A 14,995-nucleotide genomic window follows, 5' to 3' on the forward strand; every position below is an offset into this window, starting at 1 on the left:
GCTGTTCTGGGGCAAGGCTGCACTGCGGAGCTGTTCACCCTGAAGCAAATCGACAGCAGCCCCTGCCTGTGCTGAGCCGCAAGATGCCAGCCCTCCGCAAGGGGCTGTGCTCCCGGGACCATGCCGGGATAACGGCGACAGCGGTGCCCCGGGAGCATCGTCGCGCCTCGCCGGGTTGCTACAGGAACCGGAGATGCTGCGAGAGCAGCCCGCAGGATCCCAGCTGGTGAGGGAGGTGCGGGGCGGGGGTTCAATCCTGCATCCCTCAGGAGACCGTGGGGGACCCGTGGGCACGGGCCCGGGTGCTGGGTGGCCACGCCAGCAACGACCACCGAGTAACTGCGAGTCCAACCCGAGCTCTGCACCGGCGGCGGGGCGCCCCGACCCGCGTTCTCCCCGCCCGTGATGGGGGCGAGGTCCTACCTCCCTCCACGGCTTCCCAGTACCTCGCGTGTCCTCCCCACCCACCACCTCAGCCCGGTTCCCGCTCCTCCTCCTCCCCCCGGGCTGCAGGACCCCCGGTACCACCAATCAGGGCACCGGCAGCGGTTCCAGTTCCCGGTGTCGCTGCGCCTCCCGCCCCGGGGGGACGAGGGGGTAACTGGTGTCACCTCTCCCCCCAGCTCCCTCCCCCCAACCGCGGCCGCCCGCGCTGCGCTCGGCGGGGGCGGCAGCCGCGGGATCCGCCCCCGGGGCCTCCCACGCCGCGGCGCAGCCGGGGCCGCTGCTATTTCACGGTACCGCCCGTGTGGGCGGCGCGCAGAAGCGGCGCGGCGCGGCGGAGCGAAAGCGCCCGGTCCGGCCGCGGGACCCCCGAGCCCCGCCGGGACCTCCCCCCTCCCCCTCACCGGACCCCTGGCCAAGCGGCGGAGCACAGTTCCGGAGCCCCCGCCGGTTCTTCCCCTCCCCTCCCTGGCCCAGGGCGTCTCCAGCGGGCGGTGAGCGAGCAGGGAGAGGCGAGAGGGGATAAGGGGTCCGAGGGGGGACCGCGGAGGGACCGAGCACCGGATGGGGTTCGGGGCAGCGGGAGGCGCTAGGGGCCACTGATCAGGGCGGGGGGCACGGAGGTGGGTGGCACCGATGGGACCGGGACAGCAGCACATCCCCGGCACCGAGCCGTCGGGGATGGGGAGGGCTGGGGCAGCCCCGGGCGGGCGGGGGGGCTGACTGGGGGGGAGGGGGGGAGAGAGGGCGGAGCTGGGCACGGCAGCGGGATAGGAAGAGGGGAGGGAAGAGAGCCCCACTCGTGTCTGTGCCGTGTCCGAGGGAGCTGCTGCCGCGGGTTCCGTTTCAGCGCGGGTGGACCTGGGCGCACCATGGTTTTTCAGAACCCTGAGACACCCCACGTCCCCCCATTCCTCGGGGTATACCCCCCTGCCCTGTGCCCCCGGGCCAAAGGTTGGGGAGGGGGCTTCTGCGTGTCCGTCCGTCCCCTGCGGTAACGCTGTCGGTGCCCTGCCGTGATGCCATCCTCTCAGTCCGTCTGTCCCGCAGGCTCGCCATGGCCCTGCCCCGCACGCTGGGCGAGCTGCAGCTATACCGGGTGCTGCAGCGTGCCAACCTGCTAGGCTACTACGAGACCTTCATCCAGCAAGGGGGGGACGACGTTCAGCAGCTCTGCGAGGCGGGCGAGGAGGAGTTCCTGGAGATCATGGCGCTGGTGGGCATGGCCACCAAGCCCCTGCACGTCCGCCGCCTCCAGAAAGCCCTACGCGAGTGGGCATCCAACCCGGGGCTCTTCAGCCAGCCGGTCTCGGCCGTGCCCGTCAGCAGCATTCCCCTCTTCAAGCTCTCTGAGGCCGGTGGGCGCAAGGCGCTCAGCAATGGCCACGCCAGCCCTGGCGAGGCCGCGGGCAAAGGTGGCGGTGGCACCGGGACGCCCCCGGCCCGCAGCCCCACGGAGCCTGGGGAGAAGCTGTCACCGTCGGCGCTGCCGCCGTGGCCCGGGAGGAGCACCCCCGAGTCAGAGGGTGGTGGGGATGAGGAGCCAGGGGGTCCCCCCTTCTCCCCTGGCGGGAGCGGTGGCGAGCAGCCAGCGGGCACGGAGGTGCTGGAGCCGGAGCTGGTGAGGACGGTGGTGGAGAGTGTGGAGCGGCTGCTGCAGAGTTGCCCCCGGGGTGGTGAGGCCGAGCTGCGGGCCCTGATGAAGCTCAACAAGAAGCTGGCCAAGGCCGTGGGGCACATCTTCCAGCTGGAGGACGGTGACCGGCACAAGGAGGAGGAGATCCGCCGGCACAGTGCCATCTACGGCCGCGGCGATGCCCGGCGCCGCGAGGGCAAGCAGCTCACCCTGCACGAGGTGGGCAGCGCGGCAGGGACCACGCCTGGGGGGCTGCGGATGTGGAGGTCGGAGTGGGACTGGTTCTGGACCGGGGAGGAGGTTGGGGTAGGGACATCAGCATGGAGTGGGCAAGAACTGGGAAGTGCTGGCGTTTGGCGGCATGGAGCAGACATTGTGGCATCCCGTGGGTGCTGCCCCCGTCCCCGCTCACGCGTGGTCTCTGCCCCCAGCTCATCATCAACGAGGCGGCAGCGCAGTTCTGCCTGCGGGACAACTCTCTGCTGCTGCGCCGTGTGGAGCTCTTCTCGCTGTCGCGGCAGGTGGCCCGGGAGAGCTCCTACCTGTCCTCGCTGAAGGTGGCCAGGTGAGCCCGGGCCTGGCACAGCCTCTCCTCACGGCCCGGGGGTTGTGTGTGTGCGGTGGGAGGGGCCCCGGCTGGCACCCCCCTCTGCACCCCCGGAGGCTGCACCACAGCCTGGCACTTCTGGACCCAAAGTTCCCTTTGCCCTCGCGTGGGATGTTTTCTGCCTGACCTCGGAGGTGTGGGACGTGGAGGAGTTGGATGCCAGGCGCTGGGTGGGGTGCTGGGCATTGGGGGTGGGGGGATGTCTAACACTAAGGGAGATGCCAGTCAATAATGGGGATGCTGCTGGGGCTGCCCTGTCCCTTCCCCTCCTCCCCCCAAGCCCCTGCCCACGGTGGGGCTGTGCCCGGGCTGCCTTTTCCCTTCGCTCTCCAGCTGCTCCCCCCTTTTGCCACCCCCGGCTCCATCTGTGCCAAAGCCTCGATGTGCGCCGTCCCGCGGCACCGCCCTGCCTGGGCGGCCGCCCACAGCCTGCGCGGCGGTTGGCACTGCCCCGTAGTGTGGCAGGAGATCAGGAGGGCCATGCCCGTCGAGGGGCCTCTGTGCAGGCATCCCCACGCCTGACGCAGCCCCTTCTGCACCCCTCCTCTCCCTGGCACAGGGCACATCCCGAGGAGACTGGAGCTACCGTGGCCAAGCGACTCAAGCAGGAGGTGGGTGCCCACCCAGGGGTGTTGGGAGTGGGGGTGGGTGGGTGCTGGTGTGCACACCTGTGTGCGCGGCTGGCTGCTTGCCCACGCGCGGGTGGGCTGCTGCAGTGTGCCTGGGGCTGCCCATGGGGGCTTGGACTGGCAGCGAGGGGCACTGGGAGTGGTGCTCTGCGTGCAGCTGTGGCCTTCCTGGGGGGTGGGCAGTGCAGGGTCCCCTGGCAGGGTGGGCTCCATCCAGGGTTTCTTGTGCTCACCCACACTCTCCTGGCAGGCAGGAGAGCAGAGCCGCCCTGAGCTGCTGCCGCTGCCGGTGGTGCCGGTGGGACCGGAGCCCCCTGGTGCCGCGTACCGAGCTGGGCTCGATGAGGACACCGGGAGCATCTCCGGGGAGAGCCTCGATGGCCACTTGCAGGGTGAGTCGGGGCGTGGGGAGCTCCTTTTCCAGACTGCCTGTGGGGGTCTTTTCCTTGTCTGAGGGCCTTGTGGGGGTCCTTTCCGTTCCCGGGGATGCCTGCGGGCAAGCAGTGGCCGGACGCTCCCCGTCGCCCCTCGGTGCTGACTCTCGCCCGTCTCTCCGCAGTGGCAGGGGGCTGTCCCCGGTTGACCCCCCCACCCGTGGCAGCCCCCGAGGTGGCTCTCGGCCTACCCCCGCACGGGCTCTGGAGTCGCCACATCCTGCAGCAGACGCTGATGGACGAGGGGCTGCGCCTGGCCCGCTTGGTCTCACACGAACGCGTGGGGAGGCTCAGCCCCTGCCTGCCCGGGAAGCCCCCGGCGCCAGGTAAGCTCCCCGGGTGGGTTGTCATAGCCAAGGGGGTGGATGCCAATCCACGGTGGTCCCAACGGTGTTCTGGTCCCGTTGGCACCGCCGCCTTCTCCCCACGGAAGCAGTGCCTTGATGCCATCCTCCCTCTTCTCTCCCCACAGAGTTCGAGGATGGGCTGGCGGAAAGGGGTCCTCCGGCCCCCCCGGATCCCCCCCGCAGCACTATCAAGGTGGAGCAGGAGACCAGCCGCCAGTGAGGCCCCTACAGCCCCCTCCCCCCCCCTCCTTCCCCCCATTAACGAAGCAATAACGTGCTGGGGGAACGGGTGCCAGCGGCGCGGCGGTGCTCCGGGTGCGGGGAGCCGGTGAGGGCTTGGCCATGGGCCCCCCCCCCCTTCTCAGGGGTCCCGACCCCTCCCGCACCGACGCTCTGCCTACCTCAGCCGCGGCGGGACGCGTTCCCCGCAGCAGCAATACCCTGGTCCCCGCCAGGCTCTGGGCACTCCCCGGGGCTGGGAAGCCCTCGATGGACTCAGACCCAGTGTACAGCCACCCCCCCCCCCCCTCCATCCTGTTGTGTGTGCCCCCCCCACCCCCTACCCCCAAGCCTCAGCCCCCCCCCCCCCCCCCCGCAGGGACAGCCGCTGCGCCACGTGCCGCCCCGCGTGCTCCCGCGTCACCGCCGCCACCCACGCCGGGCACACGGTGCCAGCACACCCTCCCCGCGCACGCCCCCACAGCGCCCACGCTGCAGCCGCCAGCTTCAACCCACCCCCCACCCACTACCACCCCGCCCCAAATCCCTGCGGCACCGGCGAGTTGCATCCTGCACACGCAGCGACGACTCCCTCCCCACCCCCCCCCCCACAAAATCCCTGCAGCGCCCTGCAGCATTAGAGCTGTAAATACCCTCCCTGCCCCCAGCCCCTGCACGCCCCCTGCAGCGCCCCCCCTGTCCCCCCGCATCACCCCCGTGCGCTGCCATGCATGGTCCCTGTGCCACGGGGGTGCCACACGCACGCCGTGGGGGTGCCACACACACGCTGTGGGGGTGTCACTCGTGTCACCTCACACTCCCAGCACAAAGCAGGTGGTTGGTGGATGCGGGGGGGGATGCGACTCCCACCCCCCACCTCAACCCCTTGGGGTGCCTCCTGCCTTTCCCCTGCCCTGTGCCCAGCCCCGGGGTCCCTCCCCCCTGTCACTGTCCCCCCCTTAGGACTGTGTGGTGTCTTTTTAGAGCATTAGCAACTCTTCCTTTGTACTGTGTACAGTAGATTATTTATTTTGTTATTTTGGAATAAAACTTTATTTTATGGCTTATTTTCCTGCCCCCATGCCTCCCCCCCCACCTCCCAGCTTCCCTCTCCCTGCCGCAGCCCCCCCTCTTGGGAAGAGGGGAGGGGTTGGCACCTCACATACCCCAAAGTAAGTGCCAGCCATGGGTGTCTGAAGGGTCCCTGTGGGCATTGTGTCCCCCAGCCACTGCAGGGGGTCATGGTGCACCCCCATCCTCCAGCCCTGGCACCTCCACCCCAGCATGTTGCCTACTGCCACCTCCTGACCCCATGGGTGACTCATGGTGTGGGCTGTGGGCACCCCACAATGCCTGCACCCCTTCCCTGTGGACCCCAGCAGCAGCTCTGTACTCCAAAGTGCTGCATTTGCACAGGGCTGGGAGAGGATCAGAATGTTATCCAAAGTGCTATTCCCCCAAAAATTCCAACCCCCCTCCCCTGCCAGAGCTTCATCCCAGCACAAGGATCAAGTCCAGGAGCCCAGACAAGGCTGTGGGGGGGGGGTCACAGTCCAATGTACTCCCCCGAGCCCCCTCAGGCATGCCCTGGCCGGACGCTGTCGTCCCACCGAGCCTCCCCCAGCCCCCAGGCAGCAGCGCTTGGGGGGGGGTAGCCACTGCGCTGCGGGGAGGGCACGAAAGGGGGGCACAGGGGGATGCCCAGGAAGGAGTCCAAGTCCGGGCCAGGCACCAGGTCCATGCTGGGTGGCATCCTGGGGAGAGAGGCAGGGGGGGGATGACTCAGGGCAGCCTCCCTCAAAACCCCTTGCTGACTGCCCCCCCCCAATGCTTACCACCGTGGGGAGCTCTGCAGGGCTGGCTCCAAGGGGAATGGAGGCAGCTCAGGCATCTCCTCGTCCCCAGGCTCCTGAGAGGGGCCTCCAGGCAGCATCTGTGGGGCTTCCTCTCTCAGGTACTGGTTGGGCATGAAGGGCCTGGGGGGCAAAAAAAAGGGGGGGGGGGCATGCAGATGTAGGCCGTGGGGCACCACCTCCCTGCCCCTGGAGTGCTTTGTGTTCCCCAAGGCATGGGAGGGAAGTGTTTGGGTTGGGGGGGACTGGGGGTCTCCCTGTAGGGAGCACCAATAGTGCAGAGCACAGGGCAGCTGGGGAAGGTCCCCTGTGGGCTTGCTTGCCCAGGGAAGAAGGGGTAGGGGCATGGCAGGGTGCCCCTTGCCAGCCCCATGCCAGGGCCTTACATGGGGTTCCCAAAGCTGAGGTCTGGGTGCTGGGGCAGCGCCGGGTCTGGGAGCAGGGACGGGGAGAGCATCGGTGAGGTGCTGCAAGGAGAGGCAGGAGGGCTTGGAGGGGACACACACACACTGCACCCCCCTGGCCATGCCCAGGGGCAGCACTGTGCCCCCAGCTGACATTGCTCCTACCTGGGGAAGGATCCAAGGCCTTCGGGGCCCATCATGGTGATGTTGCTCTCAGCTGTGGGGTAGCCTGGAGGGATGGGCTGAGGGCAGAAGGGAGCAGGGGGGCTGCAAGTGCAGACAAGGGGGGGGTGACATCCGTGAGGCATTCACCACGGCCCCCACCTCAGTCCAGGGCATAGCTAGCACAGAGCTGGGCACTCACCAGATGGGGCTGAGAACTGACTGCAGGCTCTCAGGCTGCAGCAGGGGCAGGTTGAACGCTGGGGTGGGCTCTGGGGCTGCCCCTGGAGCACTCTGGAGCTGCTGATCCCTGTGAAAAGGAACCACCTCCATCAGCATGGGCAGGAGCTGCTCTGCCAGACCCACATGGGCACCCCAGTGCTTGCTGGCACACTGCTGCAGCTTGGGGCATTCCTGCCTCACAAGCACAGCCCCAGCCTGCCCAATCAGGAATGTCCCTGCCCAGTAGTGAAGCACAGGTCAGCCCAGCAAGGTCTGGGCAAGCTCTGGCCTGGCACAGCTTGGGCACTGTCACAGCCTCTCACCCACCTTTCGCTTTCCACTGTCATCTTGATGGTGGCAGAGACGTAGCCGCGGCCATCCTTGCCCATCTGCTCCTCTGCTCGGGAAGGAGAAGCATCCATGGAGCACCACCCCCCACGGGGCCACGCTGTGCCAACCCTCTGCCACCTCTCACCCTCCTACAAGCTTTGGGGCCAACAGGGCCTGGGTGGGACCCAAACCCCCCAAACCCGGCCCCTACTTGCTGGTGGGGGGCAACTGCCCAGGCCCCATCTCTGCTGCCAACCACTCACTGTTGTAGTGGCTGCCAAAGGCCTGGTCCTTGGGGATGTTGGGGTAGAGGTTGCGGAGCTGCCCCAGGTCACGGATGCGGTCCCCAAGGCACCGGATGGACAAGTCCTTGGCAGAGAAGGGTTGGATGTTCTCCACTTGGCTGGACCCTGTGGAGGAGACACAGCCCAGGGCTCCACCCTGCTGTCCCCCTGATGCCCGAGGTGCCCAGGCCGGGCTGGCATCCCCCAGCAGTGCCCTCACCGTCCTGGCCACGGATGAGGTGGGCGATGGTGACGCCGCCGAGCTCCGAGTCACTGAAGCGCAGCAGGAAGGTGCCCTGGGGCTGGGTGCTCAGCAGCTTGCAGACATACTGCTTGCTGATGAAGCCAATGATCAGCCTGCAGGGACAGGCAGACGGAGCGTGGGGCAGTGCCAGGGCGCAGGGCTGGCACTAGGACTCCCCAGGCCTGCCCTCGGAGAGGCCACCAAAAGCCCACTCAGCCCCTGGGCACTCACCGGTCTGACCAGTAATTCTTGAGGCACCTCTTGGTGAGGTCCAGAACTCCATCAAACCACTGCCAGAAGGTGAAGCCCCGGCCAGGAAGGATCTCCTGGGGCAGAGAGAAGGAGTGAGGCTCCCCTGGGCTGCCCAGGTCCCTTCCCACCCTGCCCAGCCCTCCTGGGCACCTTGTTGAACTGGGCCCACGAGACGCTGCGGCTCTGGAAGTCCTCGAAGCTGGCATTGTGGTCATTAAAGATCTTCTGGGCCAGGAAGAAGTAGTGCTCCTTGAGCAGCCCCTTCGTGGTCTGCACCTCTGCCATGAACTTGAGGTTCAGTGTGTCGCACATCTTCTCCCAGGGCACTCGCTCGGCCACCACGAAGGGCACCCGGTCCTGTGGCAGGGCCAGATGGCACCAGGGCAGGGGCTCCACTGCATCCTGGAGTTCAAGCTCCAGCATGGAGGCTGCTCCCGACCCTGCAGTCCCAGCAGCTCCCTCCCTCCCTGTCCCTGTGCCCTCCCCAGCAGCATGGCACTCACGATCTCGGAGAAGGCATTGTCCCACAGCACCGTGGCCTTGGCATTGTTGTCCTGGTTCCCGTGCACGATGACCACGATGGGCAGGGACAGGGTCTGGGGGCAGAGTGTGGTCCCCCCTCAGCCTTGAGGCCACCCCGAGTAAAGCAGGAGCTATGCCAGGACCGTCTCAGGGCTCTACACAGAGCTGTCTGGGACAGGGCTGGGGCATCCCTGAGGGGAAGGTGGTACCTGGAGGTGGACTGAGAGGTTGGCAGGGCTGAGTGCCAGGCTGGTGCTGAACAGCACTGCACATTTCTCCTCCGTCACCGACTCGGAGCCCTTCCGCTCGCAGCGTTTGATCTTCTTCAGCAGCTGGAGAGAGGGAGCTCAGCACCATCCTTGGGCAAGCCTGGGGGACCCCAGCCCACCCCCAGCCCCCCCAGCAGAGCCCCTTGCTGGTGGCACTCACCACGTTCTTGAAGTTGGCACAGCAGGTGCCACTGGTGGGGTTGGTCTCCAGGGCCACCACGTTGTGCATGATCTCCCCGGTGCTCTCGCTGGGCAGAGCGAGGGGGTCAGGTCGGCAGGGAGCTGTAGTAGCCCCAAGCCCCCACGGGGGCCCCCCGGCTGCTCACCTCAGGACACTGCTGCTGGTGCTGAGTGCCAGCTCCCGTGCCTGCTTCTCTGTCACCATCTCTGCCCGCACCAGGTAGGGCTTGGCCGAAGCCTTCAGCAGCTGCGGCCCCAGGAGGAACCGGACACTGGCCTGGAACTTGGTCTGGGTCTTCAGCACCTGTGGGGGCTGCTTCTCCACCAGGAAGGAGCTGGGGGACAAGAGGGGGAAGGGTGGTGGCCAGCACAGCACAGCACCCCCAGCAGCTCTGCCACCAGCATCTTGCAGACCCCCTCACCCCTTGCCCTCCAGGTTCTCCCAGCCCCTCACCTCTTTACCAGGCTGGACAGGACCTCATCGAACCTCTCCAGCAGCCTGGGCAGGAGCTCAGGTCCCAGCTCTGCACTGGCTGCCATCACTTGCTGGTGCAGCTGGAAGTAAACCTCGACCAGGCTCTCGCATCTGCCGAGGGAGCCACAGGGCAAGGGGCACCTTCAGCTGCAGCAGAGCCAGGGCACTACCCTCCCAGAGCCCCTCAAGATGGGGGGATGGCTCCGGGTCCCCCACCTCTGCCCAGTGCCACCTCACCTCTTCTGCAGCGGGGCCAGGTTCTCCTCGAAGGGGGCTCCATTCCCTGCCAGCTGCTGCTGCCTCTTCCAGATTTGGATCCTCTTCAGGACCTGCTGCTTGGCTGCCTCCAGCTCCTTCACAGCCTCCAGGATCAGGCTGGGTAGATCCTGTGGGGCGGCACCAGCCATGGGGCTCTGCATTGCACTGTCCTCCACGGGGCAGAGACCACAGCCCTACACTCACCCCACCCTAGGGCACCCAAACCCTCAGCCCTGCTCTGCCCCCAGCCTCAGAGCTGGTTCAACCCCAGAGCCCCTCACTCACTTCCAGGGGCTTCATTTCTGTCTTCAGTTGCGGGGAGGCTGTGGAGGAAGGATGGGGGTGAGATGTCTGCCACCCAGCACTCCATGGGGGGGGTCACACCACCCCCACCACACCCTATGGCAGACCCCCACCCCCGGCCCTGCCCCTCACCTCTGGGGCCATCCAGCAGTGCCTGGACCTCGTGGATGCGGTGCTGCAGCCGCTGCAGCCCCAGCCCAAACTTCAGCTCCTCCTGGCGCCGGTGGAAGCTAAGGGGCAGGTGGTGGTCCTGGGGCAGAGCAGAGCAGGGTGAGTGGGGGTCTGGTGCTGGCCCCATGCCTTGGGTGCCCGGGGCGGGGGGAACAGGGACCACGCACCCTCTTGAGCACCGCAGCCTTCTCCCCCTCCAGGATGGCTTTCAGGACGGCCACCAGGCGCAGAGGGTCCTGCCGGTAGATGTTCTGCCAGGAGCCAGGGGGTCAGCAGGGCAGGACACCCCAGCCCCCTCCCAGCACCTTTTGGGGCCCCCTTCCCACCATAACACCCCTGGGGTTTCATGACCATGAAGTTTCTTTACAGTGAGGGTGGGGAGACGTTGGCACAGGTTGCCCAGGGAGGCTGTGACTGCCCCTTCCCTGGAGGTGCTCAGGGCCAGGCTGGATGAGGCCTTGAGCAACCTGGGCTGGTGGAGGTGTCCCTGCCCATGGCAGGGGGTTGGAGCTGGGGGATCCTGAAGGTCCCTTCCAATCCAACCCACTCTGTGCTGCTATGGCCACAGGTCACCACTGGGCTGATTTCCAGCTTAAAACCACTTCAAGCTGTGTGTGAACAAACCTTGAATCAGCCTCAGATTAGAAACCCCCAAAGACTCACAACTCAACCCAAAGCTAATTCTCTCTTTCTGCATCTCCTCCTGCCCTGACACCCAGGGCAGATTCTCCCACCTGCCCCAGGCTGTGTGGCTCAAAGCTTCCCACCCAGGCCAGGGAGAGGAATTTCCTTGCTGGTTCTGGCTCCCTGTGCCAGCTCCTCCGGCCCTTGCGTGCTTCCCAATTTAGCTACTTCCCAAAACAGCAGCAGAGCTCAGTGCTGACCTACACCACACAGCATGGCTGGTGGCCCAGAGGCTTCCTGTGCTGGCCAGGAGGCAGCTCCATGACTGACACCCCCCAGACCCTCAGGACTTGCCCCCAGGGACAATCCCTGCCAGCCCCAGGGTGTCCAGGGGGTGAAGGGCCCAGGTTTGGGGTCCCACCAACCAGTTCTCCCCTGACCCCAAGCCCTGCCTTCAGCCATGGTGTGGGACAGCACACAGGCCCCACCACCCATGTGGCAGAACCCACAGGCAGTGCCTCCCCTCCCTTTGGGGGGCAGCCCCTCCAAACAGCAAGAAGAGAAAGGAGGGTTCTGAGGGCTGGTGGGCATGGCAGCGTGGCTCCTCTTGAACTTCTTCAACCCACCCCCAGGCTGAGTCATCTCTGTGTTTTCCTAACCACGCTTGGGAAAGTTCCCCCCCCCACATGCCCCAGAAGTCATGACTAAAGCTGACCCCCGCCCCCCCTGTGTTGTAGATTAAAAAGGTTACCCAAAAAGCAAGGTTCTCACCCCAAACAGGGCCCTGGGGGCAGGCAGCCCTCAGTCCTTATGCTGAGAGCATGGCTGGCAGGAGACAGAGCACAGGGGATGGATCTGAGGTCAGAGGGTGGAAGAGCGACAGAGCAGCTCAGACAGACCTGGAGGAGAGAAAGAGCCCAGGAGAGGACACCAGGACAGCTCAGACAGACCTGGAGGAGAGAAAGAGCCCAGGAGAGGACACCCAGCTGAGCATGCCCCAGGCAGGAGGAAATGCAGCACAGGGGAGAAGTCAGAAGCTGGAACAGAAAATGAGGAACATTTGGTGCAGAGGCCACCTGGGTGCTGGCAGCTGGAGCAAGCAGAGCCAAGGTGGGGGCCTGATGCACTCAGGAGGGTCTCCATGGGGTTAGGGTCCCCAGACCAGGAAGAGGAATTACTGAACATAAGAGGTTTCATCTCAGCATGAGGAGGAACTTCTTTACTTTGAGGGTGCTGGAGCCCTGGGGCAGGTGGTGGAGTCTCCATCTCTGGAGTCATTCCAAACCCACCTGGATGCCCTCCTGTGCAACCTGCTCTGGCAGGGGGGTTGGAATTGCATGACCTTGGAGGTCTCTTCCAACCCAACCCATACCATGAATCTATGAAACCTCTCTTGGCACGACACAGCCCCGAGGGTCCCTGCACCTGGCCAGCCCCCGGGGGTCCCTGTGCCCAGCCCCTGCCTACCTCGATGCTGCTGACTTGCTGGAGGATCTGCCCCTGTTGCCCCTCACTGCTGGCAATGCTGTGGAGCTTCTCCACCATGGCTGAGAGCAGCCCCCTGGCCATGCTGGTGCAGAAGGCATCTGAGCCACTGATGAACTCCCTGGAGAGGGGTAAGGATTGGGTGAACCGACAGGAATCCTCCTGCAGATCCAAGTCCCAGGCTCATTCCCCTTCCCACCATCCCTTGCCCTGCTGGCCACACTCTTCTGAATGCCCTCAGGACACCCTTGGAGCCTTCTTGGCCACTAGGGCAGGTTGCTGGCTCATGGGCACCTTGCTGTGCTCCAGCACTGCCAGCTCCTTCTCTGTGGAGCTGCTTCCCAGCAGTAACCCCAGGGGGTTCCTCCTCCCCAGGGGCAGGACCCACACCATGCCCTGGCACCCACCTCTGCCCACACCTGCTGGATGCTGTGGGTGGTGGGGAGCCATGGCAAAGGGGGTGCCAAGGGCACTGGTGGCACTCACCAGGGCTGGTTCTCCAGCCAGTCAGCCAGGAGGCAGCGCAGGCTGCGAGGGAACTCTGCAAAGAGGCCACAGAACTGCTCTGCTGGCAGCTGGGACACAATGCTCCAGAGGGACATCTTGGGAACTGCCACCTGCAGAGGAACGAGACGGGGGCAGGAGCAGGGCAGCCTGGGCACTGTGGTGGGTGCGACACCCAGAGCCCCCAGCACTCTGCCCAGCTCCAGGTGAGACACTGGCACAGGAAGCCCAGGGAGGTTGTGGCTACCCCCTCCCTGGAGGTGTTCAAGGCCTGGAACAACCTGGGCTGGTGGGAGGTGTCCCTGCCCATGGCAGGGGGTTGGAGCTGGATGAGCTTCAAGTGCCTTCCAGCCCAACCCATTCCATGAATCCATGAATCCTCCAGGAAGGTGGGTGAAGAGCTGACACCCATCCCTCCCCTGTCCCAACCTGCTGCTTGGGGGGATCAGGACAGCTGAGGAGCAGGAGGAGCAGGAAGCCCAACCCAGGAGCAGCCTCTTGGGCAATCCTGGGCAGAGAGCAACCTACTGCTGGCTCAGTTTCCCAAATTTCCAGGGAATCCCTGCACCTCCCACCCTGGGTCATGCAGGCAGAGGGACAGGCACCAGGAGCAGGCAGAGTGAGACCCCAGAGCCTGTCAAGGCTCTCTGCTGGGGGCGTCACTCCTGAGACAGCCCGGTTGCCCCCCAAAGGAAGGCAACTTCTTTAGGGATGCCCCAGCCCCCCTGGAATGGGAGGCTCCAGAGTTCATGGGGAGGCAGGAGGAGGACTGGAATGAGGACGTAGATGGGAAAATCCAGAGGGAAGGCCTGGGATGGGGAGGGCACAGCCACCTCCTTCAGCCGAATACTACAGCCCTGACTGTCTGCCCCCCCCGCCTGGCCCCAGCCCCTAGCAGTGCCAGCAGCTTGCCTGTGCCATTCTGCCCATGCCAGGCCCTCTCTGCCCATGCTATGCCTCCTCCAGTACATGCCACGTCCATTCTGCCCACACCGTGCTCAGCTTACTCACCCCATGTCCCCTCCTGCCCACCCCGTGCCCCTTCCTCTTCACCATGCTCTCACCTTCCTGCCCCTCACCACAGCCTGGTCCCTTCGATGCCAGCTGGGAGGGGTCACAGCTGCACCTCGCTGCCAGCTTCCCCAGCACCAGGCAGGGCAGAGCCCGGACTCCACAGCGGGCACAGAGCGCTGCTGCACAGAGCGCTGCAGCCACCCAGCCAGGGGGCCGGGGCCAGCAGCTCCTTCAGCCGCGGCGCTTCCCGTCCCCGGCAGCGACCGGCGGCCGTCACGTGTGACAACTCCGGGCGGCGGCGCCGCAGCCCAGGGCGGAGGAGGAGCTGCCGGAGCCGCGGAGGAAGCAGGCGAGGGCAGGAGGCCGGCAGGCAGCAAGGCAGCCCCGGCACAGCCGCGGCACGGCCTCGGCCGCCCCTGTGACCACCCCGACGGTGTTGCTGAGCAGGGCAGCTTGGTACAGCCCCGGGTGCCACCCTAGCGAGGAGCTGTGGTGGATGGAAGCCTGACCCCACGGCAGGCCAGGCCACCAAGCCGCTTTTGACTGAGGTGTGCTGGCCAGAGCAAACAGATCGTGAACCCCTCCAGGGATGGCGACTCTGCCACCTCCCTGGGCAGCCTGTGCCAGTCCCTGACCACCTCAGGCTCCTCCCCAGCCCTGCTCTCCAGACCCTTCTCCTACTGCAGAGCTCAACCCAGGGTTTGGGTTTACTTGTAGGGGTCAGTGCATGGTGGGGAACACCCCCAGCGCTACCCAGCTGTACCCTGCTGAGATCACCGCTGCTGGGAACCAAGGCAGGTGGGAAGAACATCCTCCTGCTCTGATCCTCATCCTCCTCACCCCCACCCCCCACTCAAACCTGTATTTCTGCCTGGCCCTGGCTGGCAGGTGCTGGCTGAACATCAGCTGGGCATGCCTGAATCTGTGAGAGGCTGAAGGAGATGCCATGCTCCTCCTCCTCCTCAGCTCCCAGTTCCCACCAGCTCAGGGCACAACATTGGAGCTTGGGGCAGGGTGGGGGGCAGGTTCGTCCCCTCCTGGCATTACTCACAGCAGCTCCTTCAGGTCAGCCATGCCCTGGGTCCTGGAGACTGCCACCTCCTGGGCAGCGTGCTCCAGAGCT

General features: G+C 65.9%; 2 protein-coding genes across 2 annotated transcripts; one reads left to right on the forward strand and one right to left on the reverse strand.

The window, feature by feature from the left end:
* Positions 1–1,501: 1,501 nt before the first annotated feature.
* On the forward strand, positions 1,502–4,317 carry NAB2 (NGFI-A binding protein 2). The gene is made up of 6 exons (XM_054397163.1): positions 1,502–2,299; positions 2,512–2,645; positions 3,247–3,298; positions 3,567–3,708; positions 3,876–4,076; positions 4,223–4,317. Exons 1-6 carry the CDS (start codon positions 1,502–1,504, stop codon positions 4,315–4,317), a joined length of 1,422 nt encoding a protein of 473 aa, XP_054253138.1.
* A 1,575-nt stretch (positions 4,318–5,892) lies between these two features.
* On the reverse strand, positions 5,893–12,956 carry STAT6 (signal transducer and activator of transcription 6). The gene is made up of 21 exons (XM_054397147.1): positions 12,841–12,956; positions 12,337–12,475; positions 10,413–10,496; positions 10,207–10,324; positions 10,057–10,094; positions 9,751–9,899; positions 9,493–9,624; positions 9,185–9,373; positions 9,019–9,106; positions 8,799–8,921; positions 8,571–8,663; positions 8,218–8,424; positions 8,047–8,141; positions 7,792–7,928; positions 7,551–7,697; positions 7,285–7,354; positions 6,938–7,045; positions 6,739–6,840; positions 6,556–6,636; positions 6,152–6,292; positions 5,893–6,070 (listed from the first exon to the last, which is right to left on the reverse strand). The coding sequence occupies exons 1-21, from the start codon at positions 12,954–12,956 to the stop codon at positions 5,893–5,895; spliced, it is 2,535 nt and encodes an 844-aa protein (XP_054253122.1).
* Positions 12,957–14,995: the final 2,039 nt, after the last annotated feature.

Source organism: Indicator indicator, chromosome 41 (assembly GCF_027791375.1).
Source record: "Indicator indicator isolate 239-I01 chromosome 41, UM_Iind_1.1, whole genome shotgun sequence".
Classification (NCBI taxonomy): Eukaryota; Metazoa; Chordata; class Aves; order Piciformes; family Indicatoridae; genus Indicator; species Indicator indicator.